This window comes from Ascidiella aspersa, chromosome 2, assembly GCF_963924565.1.
Source record: "Ascidiella aspersa chromosome 2, kaAscAspe10.2, whole genome shotgun sequence".
Lineage (NCBI taxonomy): Eukaryota > Metazoa > Chordata > Ascidiacea > Phlebobranchia > Ascidiidae > Ascidiella > Ascidiella aspersa.
In genome coordinates this window covers 4,789,962-4,804,679 of record NC_139448.1, presented here as the reverse complement: position 1 = coordinate 4,804,679, position 14,718 = coordinate 4,789,962, and the positions used below count along the sequence as shown (strand labels likewise).

The following is a 14,718-nucleotide window of genomic DNA, read 5'->3' as shown; positions in this document are numbered from 1 at the left end:
CTACATAAGCACTTACCTTACACAAATTACTTAAAACTCGATAAGTGAACAAATAAAACATGCGATCTGGCTGTTTTTTGTCATGCATTAGCTCTACTTACTGAAACAGGTATGACCTGAAGTAAAACGTGTCCCTAATAACTAGGGTTGGGCATTCGACCAGGCAAATAAAGTCCGGTTTAATTGGCTGGTCAAATACTCGTCAAATAGGTCAAATACTATACATACACACTAACTATCAAAATGCATTTGAAGTTAAAAATAAACCTTGATTTTAACTTTAAATAAATATATATGAACGTTTTGGCTCAGGTACAATGGTTTGTAAAACAAAAACAATTATTTTTCGACTATCAATAAGAATTTTTGCAAAACCATGCCCATCTTGCAATACTGTAGCACTTACTGTATCAATTTTTGTCACTACAACCACCACCAAGTTTATTAACGAAATTTAACAACAAGTAAATGCATCAGTAAAAAAATATTTTTACTCCTCATCACTTTTGTCACTATCTGATTTTTCTAAATCATCATCAGGGTTCACTAAAGACAGGAAATTTAGTTCTTCTAAATTTCTAAGTAGCCTAAGATTGTGGTATACCCCTAATAGTGTTTCCTTTTATGACAAACGCGATTCATCATATACATGCATTTATTCTAAACAAAATAAATCTAATTTGCTATTACAAACACTTGTTATTACCACAGAACATGTGTTTTTCAGATAGACACTACGATTTTATATTTGAATTCTTTTAAAAAGTTACAATCAAGATTATTAAAAACTCAAATCACAAAAAAAACAAAAAAAAAATTACCCCAAAAATTAAGAACTTTTGAATCCAATGTGAGTATTTGACCGGTTAAATAAACTGCGGTTAATTGTCCGGTCAATTGACAGGCTTGCCAACCCTACTAATAACTCTCGAAAAAACAAATTAAAGTTCACATTTCTATTTCCGTCAGCTGGCGTTATGTGCATCCGGTTGGGCGAGAACGTGATTGAATACAGTTCCGAATTCCGCTTCTACATAACGACCAAGCTGCGCAATCCGCACTACTTGCCCGAGACCTCCACCAAAGTGTCCCTACTCAACTTCATGATCACTCCTGAGGGTCTCGAGGACCAACTCCTTGGCATTGTAGTCGCCAAAGAGAGGTTTGTAGGCGGTAGTTAATGGCTTTAAATCGTTTTGGGCAATTTAGGCTGACTTCCATTTGTCCTGATCAGTTGCATAGCAAAAAACTGCTAAAAGTTGTCGCCAAAGAATAGTCTGGAACAACCTTATAAAATGTTGCACGCTTTCTTCTTTTTTGTGTTTACAGTTTTAATTAGAAAATATATATCGCCCACTGAACTTTTACCAAACTTTATAAAAAGTAATAGCAAAATGGGTAAAATTAAAAATTAAAAAAAAAACTTAACTATGGTTTGCAGCACTATATTTTTGTTTGATTTTTTGTCTACACTTAATAAAGACTTAAGTATTTATAAAGACTTATATTACAAATATTTATTTTATACTAGCGCTGGTATGTGTTCTTTCAATTCCTACGTGACCATTGCTTGCCATAGACCTCGCCAGTTTAAGTTTAGTCTAAATAATCGAAACATACTTACGCCATTATTACGTCACAACCACATTATTGTCCCTCAGACCGGAGCTTGAGGAGGAGCGTAACCTCTTGATCCTGCAATCGGCCTCCAACAAGAAGCAACTGAAGGAGATTGAAGACAAGATCCTCTACACTCTCTCCTCCTCCGAAGGAAACATCCTGGAAGATGAAAGCGCCATCCTGGTCCTTGACTCCTCCAAAGTCCTCTCTGATGAGATCCAGAAAAAACAAAAGGTTTGGATGTTTTGTAGCATTTAGAACAAATAGCATAGTTTGTGTAGAAATATTTGTTTAATTGTGTGAACGTTCTGTTAAAACGATTAACGTTTTTTTTAAGTCGTATAGGCCAGATAATGAATATCTGGAACTTGATAAAGTGTTGGAGCGTTTAAACCCCATCTTGGTAAATTAAACATTGATTTAAAGTATAATAAAACGGTTAAGTACACACAGAATGGAGTAAGTCAACAAAACAAGTTCTGTATTAAAAACCAAAATCTCTTGTTTTAAAGCATATTAAAAGATTAATATATTTGGGCATGGAATAGCACCGACAGTAATTTTTTCATGAAAAACAGTGTTGGTACTTCTGTAAAACTATAGTTTAACTTATTGTCATGTTCCTTTTTCGATGCAATCTTTCCCGGACTTGAAAAGTAAGTAGATATGATTGATGTCGTTTCATTTCCTATAACATGGTAACCACACTAGACCATGTTGGTTCAGGTGTCACAGGGCAGCATTCTATACTTATACTCGTTTTTGTATGCAATTGTACCTGTTTCATAAAGTATTAAGCCATTGTTGAATGGGCGCAAAGTTTGAGTAAGTCGTCGTGCAAGTTACACAGATGTCTATAACATTTCTCGAAGGTAGTTTTGAAACTATATAAAATGCTATATTTGAGCGCTATTTAAAATACAGTCGTGTACAGCCTTAAATTGTTTATCTGGTTATTAACAGGTTGAAATGTGAAAAATACAGCCCTACATTAGCAAGCGCTGCACTAGCACCCCCCCCCCCTCCAAAAAAAAAAAAAGCACTGTATACTTAACACAAACCATTCCACTTTTTAGATTGCTGACACAACCGAGCAGAAGATTGCTGAGTCACGTGAGGGCTATCGACCAATCGCGAAGCATTCCTCGATTCTGTTCTTTAGCATCACAGACCTTCCCAACATCGACCCTATGTACCAGTACTCGTTGTCCTGGTTCGTCAACCTATACGTCAACTCTATCCATGACAGGTAGGTCGACGGTTTCGAAGGTTGATGGTTTGGTAGTCATAGAAGTTGGTTTTCATTACCTTTTCAAAACTTTTTCTTTCTCTTCTTTTATTACGATAAGCAAACAACCTTGCAAAATTATTTAAAAAAATATGACAACCCTTTTATTACTAAAACGACAGTAATTGCTTAGTTTTTGTTCAAATATTTAAGTGGCAATTAATTTTAAAGATTTGTTAGTAAGTTGTCGTTAATCGTATTTTAACTAAACTTAGCCAAACAACAGATTCATTTAAGGCACTTTTGGCTAAATCTCAAGGAAAAAAGCTTTTTGAACACACTTTATTCTTGTGAAATCCTCGCTTCTATACAAACTAATTTTTCTTGTGTTTTCAGCAACAAATCGAAGATTCTTGAGAAGAGGCTTCGCTACTTGACCGACCATTTCACCTACAACCTTTACTGCAACGTTTGCAGATCGCTATTCGAGAAAGACAAACTTCTCTTTTCGTTTGTGCTCTGCATAAACCTCACCCTGTAAGTTGTGTAGCTTGTTTTGTGGTCTTTTTCGTTAAGAAAAATTGGTTGTAGAAATAGAAGATTGATAAACACATCAGTGGTTAAATGCAACAAACATGACTTTTTCGAGAATTATAATTCAGGAGTTACCGAAAGTTTTTCGTAGAGAGCCGAGAAATTGTATGGCCTGGTGATTGTGGGCCTAATGTCAAATTCGGTGTGAAACTTTTTATTCTTGACCGCTAAACAAAAGAAATAAATTTTTAACCAAAAATTGTAGTGAGATTTATAAAATTATCGTCCAGTTTAAAATTTTATTAAAATTTAGTTTAGAATTGTCACATTTCAACTGTGACGTGTGGTCATAACGTAGTTTGGTGACTGCTGGTCTAATTAAAAAAACAACATCCTTACAATACAGTGTTAAAAATATAAAAAAACTCACCCTTAACGTTCAAACTTTGCTAACTTGTTGAACTTCGGTAAAGCTCTCATAGGACAGTAAACGTTATTTGTTATGATAAAATTATATATATATAACTATGGAATCCGACATTTTTAAAAGAATATACTCTTCGCCTATACTGGCATCGTAAATTCCTTAATTCGATTCGTTAATGTTGTTATGGTAAAAGTATTATAGCAACATGAAAATCCCTTCACAAATGATCAAAAACATTTTGAAACACTAAAGTAGTTCCATGCATCTATGTTGTATTATTTTTGTTACGTTTTCAAACACCTTCCTCTTGAAAAACCTAACACTTGTTTCTGCACAGAGCAAAGGGCGATCTCTCCCACAACGAATTTATGTTCTTCCTCACTGGAGGTGTGGGATTGGAGAACAAGATCCCCAACCCGGATTCCTCGTGGCTTAGCGACAAGGCCTGGGATGAGATTTGCAGAATGAAGGACCTCCCGGCGTGGAGAGGATTTCTGTGAGTCGATTTGTATATAGAATACTTTTTCGTGTATTTCTGGGGAGCTTTTAATTTATTATCTTTAAATTTAAACTTGATAACTGAAAGGAATCAGATTACTGAATGAGTGACACACTCATGAATAGTGCGTATGAGTTTAAATTGACTTTTTGAAATCATATCGTATCCAACACTAATGGCACAAATATCAGTTTTACACCAGGAGCCTTTGGAAAATCTTGAAATCGCCCATAGAAGGACTGTGGCTTTACCAGTTAAAAAGCTTCCAAATTACACTGTTCAGATCAATATTGAAAAAGTTTTATTCTAGCTTTCAATTTTGTTGCTCCAAGTTTAGCGGAAATAAGCTCCATAAAATACGACGGAGCGAGACATATGCTAGGTTATTTTATTCCACTTTAAAAATCTATCAAAAGTAACATATAAAGCTCATAACATAAAACTGTTTTTTTTTAGGGACCACTTCCAGGATCAAGTACAAGAGTGGCGGAAGGTTTATGACCTCGCAGAGCCCCAGGGGGCCACCCTCCCCTCACCCTGGGATCGAACACTGAACGACTTCCAGAGGATGACAACCATAAGATGCCTCAGACCCGACAAGGTACGTCACTCTTGGCTTGAGTTTGACTAGCTGAGTTGAACGAGAAATGTTTTTTTATGAGTTCATGTTTTTCTCTTAAAATTAGATTTACAATTGGATGTCTGTTCTAAGTCTTACATGTACCCTATTGTGCCTAAAGTCACATTTGACTACTTGTCTATCCATCGACTGATCAAATGGTAATCGTCTAGTAGTAAGTTTATTATTGGATGTTTCTCAAATCAAGTGGTGTATTTTCGGACATCCTACTCTGTACAACGCTTTAATTATCCTTTTTCCACAAACTTAAAGAAACATTGGATATTCCACATCGAAAAATCGTATAATTATCCCCTCCACAAAGTGTTCTTCGATTGAATTTACTTCTAAACAATGTTTCCTGGGTATAGTTTAGCTCAACGGCTCGTGATTTTTTTTATTATTTATTCTCTTAGCCAATGCCTTTATGGATTTTACTAATTCAGCCTTAAATTCACATTGAATTACTTTTCAAAAAACTAACTTATCTGTCACCGAATCTTCTAAACTAATATTTCATCACAAGTTATTTCTTCCTCCAGGTGATCCCGATGATCCGTCAGTTCGTCCTCGAGAAGTTGGGGAGAAAGTTTGTCGAACCTCCCCCCTTCGACCTCGCCAAGTCCTACAACGATTCAAGCAGGGGCATACCCCTCATTTTCGTCCTCTCCCCTGGCGCCGATCCCATGGCCGGTCAGTTCAAATTTGCTCATTTTTGTTTTGACCTGTTATTTTTTATTTTCTCAAAAAACAAAATATGAACGTTTGTTTAATTTAATTGTAAGCTTGTGAGTTTTTTTAAAAGAAACAAAACAAACCCAAAACAAGATGGTGTCTTGTAAGAAAACGTTTTCAAATGTATTGGCATCTAATCTGTGAAATGTCGCATGTCCAATTAAGAACGTATTAATCTGCCTTACTCTCAAAGGTATGCAATATGCATACATTAAACTTACCAGTAGTGCAATAAGAGGCCACCGCTTTAGCTTATTAGAGCTGTGGTATTAAAATGTCTCACGACAGACTATATTTTTAAGTAACCCTTAACAGCGACAGTATAGACAAACGGCAAACCCTAACGTCTGTGCTTCACTTTTATTTGAAGCTGAATTAATTTGTTGGTTATGCGTCTCTTGTTTGTTTTATGCCGTTTTTAAAAACTTGATTAATTTTATCTTTCTTGCAACTAACCTTTAAGCGCTGTACAATGATCTTGCGGCGGGCTAGATTGTTAAACGCATCTTGCTTCCTCCACAGCACTTCTAAAGTTCGCCGCCGACTGTGGCTTCGAAGGCGACAAGTTCAACGCAATATCCCTGGGTCAGGGTCAGGGTCCCATAGCGGCCAAGATGATCGAAAACGCAGTCAAGGACGGATCTTGGGTGGCTCTCCAGAACTGCCATCTTGCCGTGTCCTGGATGCCGGCCATGGAGAAGATTTGCGAGGAATTTAATCCGGAGCACATTCACCCGGACTTCAGGCTCTGGCTAACCAGCTATCCGTCCGATAAGGTATGGGAACGATGTTCTGTTTGTTTTTTAGTCAATTTGTATGCGGATATATATCCTAAGATATTTTCTGTGGGAGTTGTTTTTAGATAAAAATTAGGGGTTATAAATTGTGATGTCATTTCGTAGTATTTTCTAGTTTTCTTTTGGAAAATGAGAAATATCTTGCAATTTGTAATAGAACTTATAGCTGTGTTTTCGGAAACTGTTGTTTGTATTGCAAAATTATGGAGGATTTTGCATTGGAAATGTAGGTGTATTCCGGAAAATGTACTTTTTCTAAGTTGGTTCACTGGAAGAAAAATAAAACCTGCTTAGTGGTATTTGAATCGAGAATTGGGCGTTCTCTTGTGCTTTTTTGTAGTTTACATTTTGTTTTGGAGTATTAACAATAAAAACGTGAAACCGCATGTTGGAGTATAACAGCTTCTTAACTAAGAAGATATCGTTTAGAGTAAAAGTTACTTTTAACTCAATCAAAATGTTTCAACCTGCTAATATTGCATTTATTTCTGTTAATCACATCCGATTAACTGTCAGTTAACCCTAACACTCTAAACCTGTATTACACGGCGTTAAAGCTAAACATTCCAATCTCATTGTTCCTTTTTCTCTTCAGTTTCCAGTCACGGTTCTCCAGAACAGCGTGAAGATGACAAACGAACCTCCGACCGGACTCCGGATGAACATCCTCCAGTCCTACCTCTCCGATCCAATTTCGGATTCGGAGTTCTTCGGAAGTTGCGGAGAGAAATCGCCGGTGAGTGATGATAGACATAAAAATCTTCACGAGTTGAACAAACGTTTGAATATAATCAACTATAGAGATTTTTTTCTAAAAGCTTTTGGATGTGTTATGTTGTGCTTAAAATTTTTGTTATTTTGTCGTTTACATACGATTCGTTTTTAATATGTAAAAAAAGGATTTAATATTTATAAATCCTCCCCCTAAGGATTTAATATTTATAAATCCTTGTCAACAGCTCTACTTCAGATTAAACTCTGTATCGTATAATAGCGTTGTAATATAGAAAAACGAAATTAAAAAAAATGTTATGATTTTTTTATTCTCACATGTACAAAAAAATGTTGTTATTTTTTTATTCTCACCTGTTTGTATATTCTTTGCTGGTTTGCTGATTTGCGTCACTGCTAACAGCAAAGAGCGATAGGCTAGAACCAGCTTATTCATCTTTTAAACTTAGATTATAACCTGCAAAACTATAGAATAAACTTATCTGTGAATTGATACCCATTTTAAACACAAGCTAGTTTAAAAATTTCAAGAAGCGAAACCAATATCGAGCTATACTGTTTCTCATCGTTGTTTGTTTTCCAGGTTTTCGAGAAGCTTCTCTTCGGCTTGTGTTTCTTCCACGCCATAGTACAAGAACGCCGTAAGTTCGGACCACTGGGCTGGAACATTCCGTACGGCTTCAACGAATCAGACCTCAGGATCAGCGTCAGGCAACTGCAGGTGACGTCATGCGTCCTATGACGTCAATATGTGTTATTTCTTGTGAATTTATGTGTTTAGTCACTGGTCTAAGCTGTACAGTATTTGTAAATTAGAAATCACAGTCAAAAGCGTTAACTGTCTTTTCTAAGCGCAATAAAATTATCTAAATTTTCTTTACTTTTCTTTTTCAATATTTAAATTGTGTTTTAATTACTCAAACATAATTATTTTGTCGTTTCTCATAACCTAATTTATGTTTTAATCAGTAAAGCCTGTTATTTTTTAATGTTGTTAATATAACTTTTGAAATTCAATAAATATTTTAGCCCTAAACTAATTTTAAACTTTCCAAAAATTCCTTCATTCAACAATTTTATTTCTCAGATCTTCATAAACGAGTACGACGACATTCCCTTCAGTGCTGTGACTTACCTCACTGGTGAATGTAACTACGGAGGCAGGGTAACTGACGACTGGGACCGTCGTTTGCTCAGGAGCATACTGAAGGACTTCTACAGCGAGGGTCTGGTGCACGAGCACAAGTACAAGATAAACACGACTGGCACATATTACGTGCCACCGCCTATGACATACGACGAATACGTGGAGTTCATAAAGGTAAGAATTGGCATGATAAGCTGGTGTGCTGCTCGCCTGTTAAGTTTCTGGCACTAAGTTAAGTTTGTAATGGTGAAAGTTAAGTTTGTAATGTTGAGTTAGGCAGAACGTGAATGTGTAGTTCTAGACCCAGTGCCTACGACATACGACGAATACGTGGAGTTTATAAAGGTAACTGCTCGTATGTTTTCTAATTTCTGGCACTCTGAGTTAATTTGTATGGGTGATTTTACCAGAGCGTAAATGTGTAGTGCTAGTGCAGGCAGCTATACGTGCCACCGCCCAAACTATACGACGAATACGTGGAGTTCATAAAGGTGAGGTTTTGGCGTGACGTGTAGGTTTGCTGCTCGTCTGTTTTCCAATTTCTGTCACTTAAAGTTAAGTTTTTAGCGTTGAGTTTAGCAGAACGTGAATGTGTAGTGCTAGTACCCAATACCAGTACCTTGTCAGATGTTAACATTCTTTTTAATTTTCCTTACCGACTTTATTTAGTCAGGAATTTTGTGCTATTCTTCGCGAAGCATTGAATTACTATATAGTGTAAACATTCGCTTTTATTTGACAAAATGGTAGAGTTTTGTTGTGTCACTTTAGGAAAGGAAAATCAGCTAATAATATATTGCTATAGTTTGTCAAGTTGTGAAATGTAATAGCATTCACCTCATGTACGACTTACTTTGTATTTCTTGGCAACGCAGAACTTCCCGACAATTCAGTACCCCGATGTTTTTGGAATGCACGAGAACGTCGATATTTCCAAGGAACTGCAGGAAACACGTCAGCTCTTTGACTCAGTCCTGTTAGCATTAGGCTCTCAAGTAAGTGACAGAACAAAACGACATTCGTTGGTGCTGACCACTGTTCTGTGAAGTACTGAGTGGCTATACTTAAATTGCATTTTCTAAGTAAATAATAATTTGTTCTGATTTCACAAATAATGGTTCATTGGGAGTAGTGATAATAATACACCATCAAAATATATTTTTTTCTACAACAATGTACTATGTTTTTTTTTAGTATTTATTTTACCTTACTACTATAAACATATATTTTCGATTTTGTCGTTTTGTGGTTACCTGAGTTTAACTAAATGGGCAGGCAAAAAATCAAGTGTCGGTACTGTTATATCAATTTACTACAATAATACTTATTTTTTTAACAGGCCTTTCTATCCAAAATTTATTATTTTTTACTGCAATTGCATCGGATTAGAATTTTTCCGTCATTTAAAAAGACTTTTCGGATTTAAGGTTATAAATTAGTCTTCTTCTAATCAATATACCATTAAATTTTAAATCTTAGTGTTTTGTTGTGTTCCACATCTAAGCAAACCGTATTGTTACGTCACAGTCAGGGGGCGGAGGGGGTAAGACCGATGACACATTGAACGAGATCGCGCTCGACATTTCGAACAAACTTCCCAAGGACTTTGACATCGAAGCGAGCTTGGAGAAATATCCGGTCCTATATGAGGAAAGCATGAACACGGTTCTGGTTCAAGAGATGGAACGATTCAACAAGTAAGAAGTTTGTTTGATTCAAATATAATCGAAATGTTATGCGTAATCCGTTTATAATTTGCCAAAATCATTGTTTTATTGATATTTTTTTAAACAAGTTAAAAAGGCCGTTTTAATCACTGCAAAAACTTATAAATCGTTCAAATTCCTAAAATAAGGCCCAGCCCCTATGAAATAAGGCCCAGCCTCTTTCAGCCAAAATTAGTTGTTCCGAATTTACTCCGAGTTTAACTCCACTTGATCCACGACCGTTTTTGTTGGATAAAATTTGTCGTCTGGCATATCTCGCTGACCAACCAAAACTGACTTTCGATTTAATTTAATGTGAAATAACCCTCCCTATAATCTTGATTTTGTCCTTGCATCGAAACGCAAAACATAAATCAAGTTTCCGAAAGTTTTCGTGGTAAATCCTTACTTTCTGCAAATTTGCCTGCTGTATTTTAAAAGGCAAACAAATCTGTAAAGCTTGCAGTTGTCGGCCAAATTTACCCTAATTTTTTTTAATTCACAGTCTATGTTATCCAATCAAACCTAAAAAACCCTTAAAAACTCGGTAAAACTTGCAGTTTTCGGCCGATTTTCACTAAAATTATTTCTTCCAACCCACAGTCTCTTGTGCATTATCCTGAAAAACCCTGAAAATCCTGATCAAAAATCTGTAAAGCTTTGCAGTTTTCGGCCGATTTTTCTTTAAATTCTTTCTTTCAATATACAGTCTCTTAAGTATTATCCGATCAACCATGATCAATCCTAAAAAACCCTGATCAAAATCTCGATAAAACTTCCTTTATCGGCCGATTTTTATTTATTATTTTTGAAGTACACGGACCTTTCATCGCGCTGCTTTTAAAAGGCAAACAAATCTGTAAAACTTGCAGTTTTAGGCTGATTTTTTTTAATTCTTTCTTTCAACCCACAGCCTCTTGCGTATTATCCGATCAACCCTGACCAATCTCCGCAAGGCGATCAAGGGATTGGTCGTGATGAACGCAGAACTGGAGAAGGTGGCCGGCAGTCTGCTGATCGGGAAAGTCCCCGAGCTGTGGATGAAGAAGTCGTACCCGAACTTGAAACCTCTTGGAAGTTACATCAACAACTTCCTAGCCAGGCTCAAGTTTCTCCAAGTAAGTTCCATTCTGTATCTGGGCATGTTTGTTTTTGAAAACTAACAGTAAAGCAATTACTTGGAGGCGGTGTTCACATTTGGCTTTGGTCAAGCCACTCTATTCCTGCCCTGCAGAGAGTTTGAAAACCCCAGCTAAGTTTTGACAAGCAACGTAAAAAGTAGAGTAAAGTAATTTATAAATAATAATTTAACACAAAGTGAAGTTGTTTTTACCAAATAACAGTCACTCTAGTTCAAGTCTCTGCCTTTACAAGTTTAAGTCAAGTCGTTAGCGTCAAAAAATTTTAATCAGTTAAAAGTGTTTTTTCGAACAAGCAAACTCATTTAAAAAAGTGACTTCAATACACTCAGTGTAATTCATAACAAAGATCATTAAAGCACATATATTCAAGCACACAATATTGGTATAAAACCACATAGAAAAACCTAGCAAAATTAATAAACAAGCAAGTAAACCTATTGGAACGAAACCTGCTAAAAATGGATAAATGCATTGAAAACCTGGTAAAATTGATATCATTTAAAAGCAAGTCAACTTTTTGAAAACAGTAACTTGAATTTGTTTCAAATATTGGCTTAAGTCATCACAACATTGGCTCACAGTTTCATACAAAATCGTTATAAAATTTCAATTTTAACGGAAAACTAACCGACCTGTTGGTGTCTGCAGGATTGGTACGACGACGGCAAGCCGGCCGTGTTCTGGGTGTCGGGATTTTTCTTCACCCAAGCTTTCCTGACTGGGGCGCGTCAGAATTACGCGCGGAAGTACACGATCCCGATCGACAAGCTTGACTTCGAGTTCGAAGTTCTTCCTTTCGACGAAACGAGCGATGGGGCGCCACCTGACGGCGTCTATATTCACGGTCTTTACTTGGACGGAGCGCGCTGGGACAGAAAGAAGTAGGCGCTTGTTACAGGCACTCTCATTTATTTGTGCTAGCTTACATACACGACTCCAATAGTTTCGAACAATACTCGCATCATTGCTACTCGGCTTAAATTTAATTGCTAAATACATTCCTAATCTGAACAACTTACCACCGCTATAGTTTAGCCACTATAGTTATAGCAGCCACCATAGTTTTCTTCATATATGGTAATGGTGGAATTTAATATTGGATAGTATGGCTTTATATTTTACTCAAAATATCGAGTTTCAGTGATAAAGGCGTTTATATTTACGGTCTTTACTTGGACGGAGCGCGCTGGGACAGAAAGAAGTAGCCCTTATACTGTGTTTGTGTTTAGCGAAGGCGTCGTTAGCAATCGGTTCAAGCGAACATTCAGTAAGGATTTTTAAATGGAGGATATGTTTTTTTTATTATTAATAAATTAGTCAGCCTGATCAGGATTATAGTACAGACTAGACCTGACTAGAAAAACAATTAATAGCCTGCAGTGAGGTTCGAACTTACGACCGCCGGTCATACCGGGACCGTCGCTCTCCCAATATATATACAGAGTGTCCATAAAGTCTCTTTACAATTTGAAAAATTATTCAAAAGAGAAATGATGAGATATCGCAATGAGGTTTGTTTTATTTTAACCAGTATTTCATAAAGTTTTGACACATTAAATACACTTCTAAACATTTAATCAACATTTGACTAAAAATATCATTACTTTATTTAAAACACTTCTATATGGGCACCATTAGTTGCACGAAGCACATCTAAACGGTTAATTTAGAAATTTTGTCTAAAACAATATATTTTAGTGTCAATAAACTTTATGAAATACTGATTAACATAAAACAAACCTTATTGCGATATCTCATCATTTCATTTTTTAAATTTTTTTGGATTGTAAAGAGACTTTATGGACACCCTGTATTTTTACCATACGCAATCTACTTACCACCTGTTAAAATCTATGTATTTCTTGCAGGGGTGTTTTGGCCGAACAACGACCAAAGGTGTTATTTGACACTGTGCCCATTATTTGGTTGAAACCGAACAGAGTGGACAAAATCAAGATTGGTGAGAATAAACGTTACAACTCATCTTATTGATACATACACAAATAAACACTTAAACGTTTTAGAAATTATCGCTAGTAACGCAAGTCTGTGTTTTTACATGGTAAAGAAAATGACACATTCATTCAATAATCTTAAAATCTGCTGCAGAAATTGACAATTAAACGAAAGAATCTTAGGCTTTTGAATAAAAATTGAACACCTTTTAGCTAAAAATTAACAGAAAATATTATTTTCTGATTGGAAGCTAGAATACTTTTTCTACATTAAGCTGTTACTGGTTTTCGTTAAACAAAATAAAATATTTGTCAAAGAAGACCCTTTGACCTTTCTCTTGCAACGCTATACCCTTTTGCGAGCAACTCCATTTAATCAACATCAACCAAGCCTTTCTATAATTTTGACCTGAAAGTCAAAAATTCCGGCCACAATCCTTAAATTTCCTGCTTTTCAGGCCGCGATTACAACACTCCGGTTTACAAGACGAGCGAGCGCAAAGGAACGTTGTCCACCACCGGTCACTCAACCAACTATGTCCTGGCCATCCGACTGCCCTCCGACCGACCTGAGTCGCACTGGATTAAGCGGGGAACCGCTCTCCTCTGCGCACTGGACGACTAACTGCACCTTTTTTTCGGGAGGGTTTTTTTCAACTTTTTTTTTTGATTTTTTTCATTTTTTTTTTTTTGGTAAACTTTGAGATTTTTTTTGATAAACGTCACAAGGGGCAATGTCATCTTCATTGTCACGTCATTGTTATCATCGGTCAATTGTTTGTTCATTATTATCGATGTTTTGTTCCTGCATTTCCTGAATTTTCAGTAGTGCTTTTAAATTGTTCTGTAGGTTTTTATGAATCGCCAATAGCCTTATAATGTAAAAGTAGATCATTTTCGTAAAAATTTTAGCACTCCTACAAAGTAATGTGTTTCTAAAACCTGATGTTAAGAGTTTACTTTTTTAATTTGGGTTTGAGAGTTAAAAAAAATGAAATCGTTCAATTTTGTTCAGGAAAATATCGTTTAGAAAAAGATATCTAAAATCATTTTTAAAAACACAACTCTTAACACTAAATGTCGCCATTTTATCATTTCATGTTTGCCCTGCGTTTTTGTTTGGGGGATTTTCTTTCGTGCTTTGATTTTTATCTTTCTCGCGATGTAGACGCGTTGGTTTTTTGGTTTGCTGTGCAGTAGTTTTCCAATTTAGCCTTGCTGACAGGACCTGAGTAAAGGAGCTGGACCTGTCCGGTTGGATGAAAAGTATTAACAATTTTTTTTTTTTGCTGTGAAATACTAACACTTTCTATGTATTCTTTCTTCTTCACACACACATATATATATTAAGTTTTTTTCGCTTGTGTTTCCGGAATAAAAGTGTCGTTTTCTATAAAAAAAATTATTTTGTAAAGCTTTAAACGAGTACAAACGTCAAAAGATTTTAAGAAGGCAAAGAAAGATTTGCTAAATTCCTCATTAAAAGCAGACTTTTAAACAAAACTTTGTAAAACTATGATACAAACTTATAATTTTAAATCAAACTTCAGGCATTTTTTTGGTTTCAAGTTCTTTTA

General features: G+C 35.8%; 1 protein-coding gene across 1 annotated transcript in view; it reads left to right on the top strand.

Annotated features, from left to right (window-relative positions):
- Positions 1–14,008, top strand: part of LOC146163260 (dynein axonemal heavy chain 12-like) — a 55,490-nt gene extending 41,482 nt beyond the window's left edge. Inside the window, exons 56-72 of the mRNA XM_083381430.1 lie at positions 970–1,162; positions 1,662–1,854; positions 2,697–2,869; positions 3,245–3,385; positions 4,147–4,305; positions 4,765–4,909; positions 5,470–5,620; positions 6,185–6,438; positions 7,055–7,195; positions 7,775–7,912; positions 8,279–8,512; positions 9,214–9,333; positions 9,866–10,035; positions 10,958–11,162; positions 11,835–12,067; positions 13,055–13,146; positions 13,600–14,008. Coding sequence (XP_083237556.1) covers positions 970–1,162; positions 1,662–1,854; positions 2,697–2,869; positions 3,245–3,385; positions 4,147–4,305; positions 4,765–4,909; positions 5,470–5,620; positions 6,185–6,438; positions 7,055–7,195; positions 7,775–7,912; positions 8,279–8,512; positions 9,214–9,333; positions 9,866–10,035; positions 10,958–11,162; positions 11,835–12,067; positions 13,055–13,146; positions 13,600–13,766 — 2,909 coding nt within the window. The 3' untranslated portion in view covers positions 13,767–14,008. The remainder of the gene's footprint in view (positions 1–969; positions 1,163–1,661; positions 1,855–2,696; positions 2,870–3,244; positions 3,386–4,146; positions 4,306–4,764; positions 4,910–5,469; positions 5,621–6,184; positions 6,439–7,054; positions 7,196–7,774; positions 7,913–8,278; positions 8,513–9,213; positions 9,334–9,865; positions 10,036–10,957; positions 11,163–11,834; positions 12,068–13,054; positions 13,147–13,599) is intronic.
- The last annotated feature ends 710 nt before the right edge of the window (positions 14,009–14,718 follow it).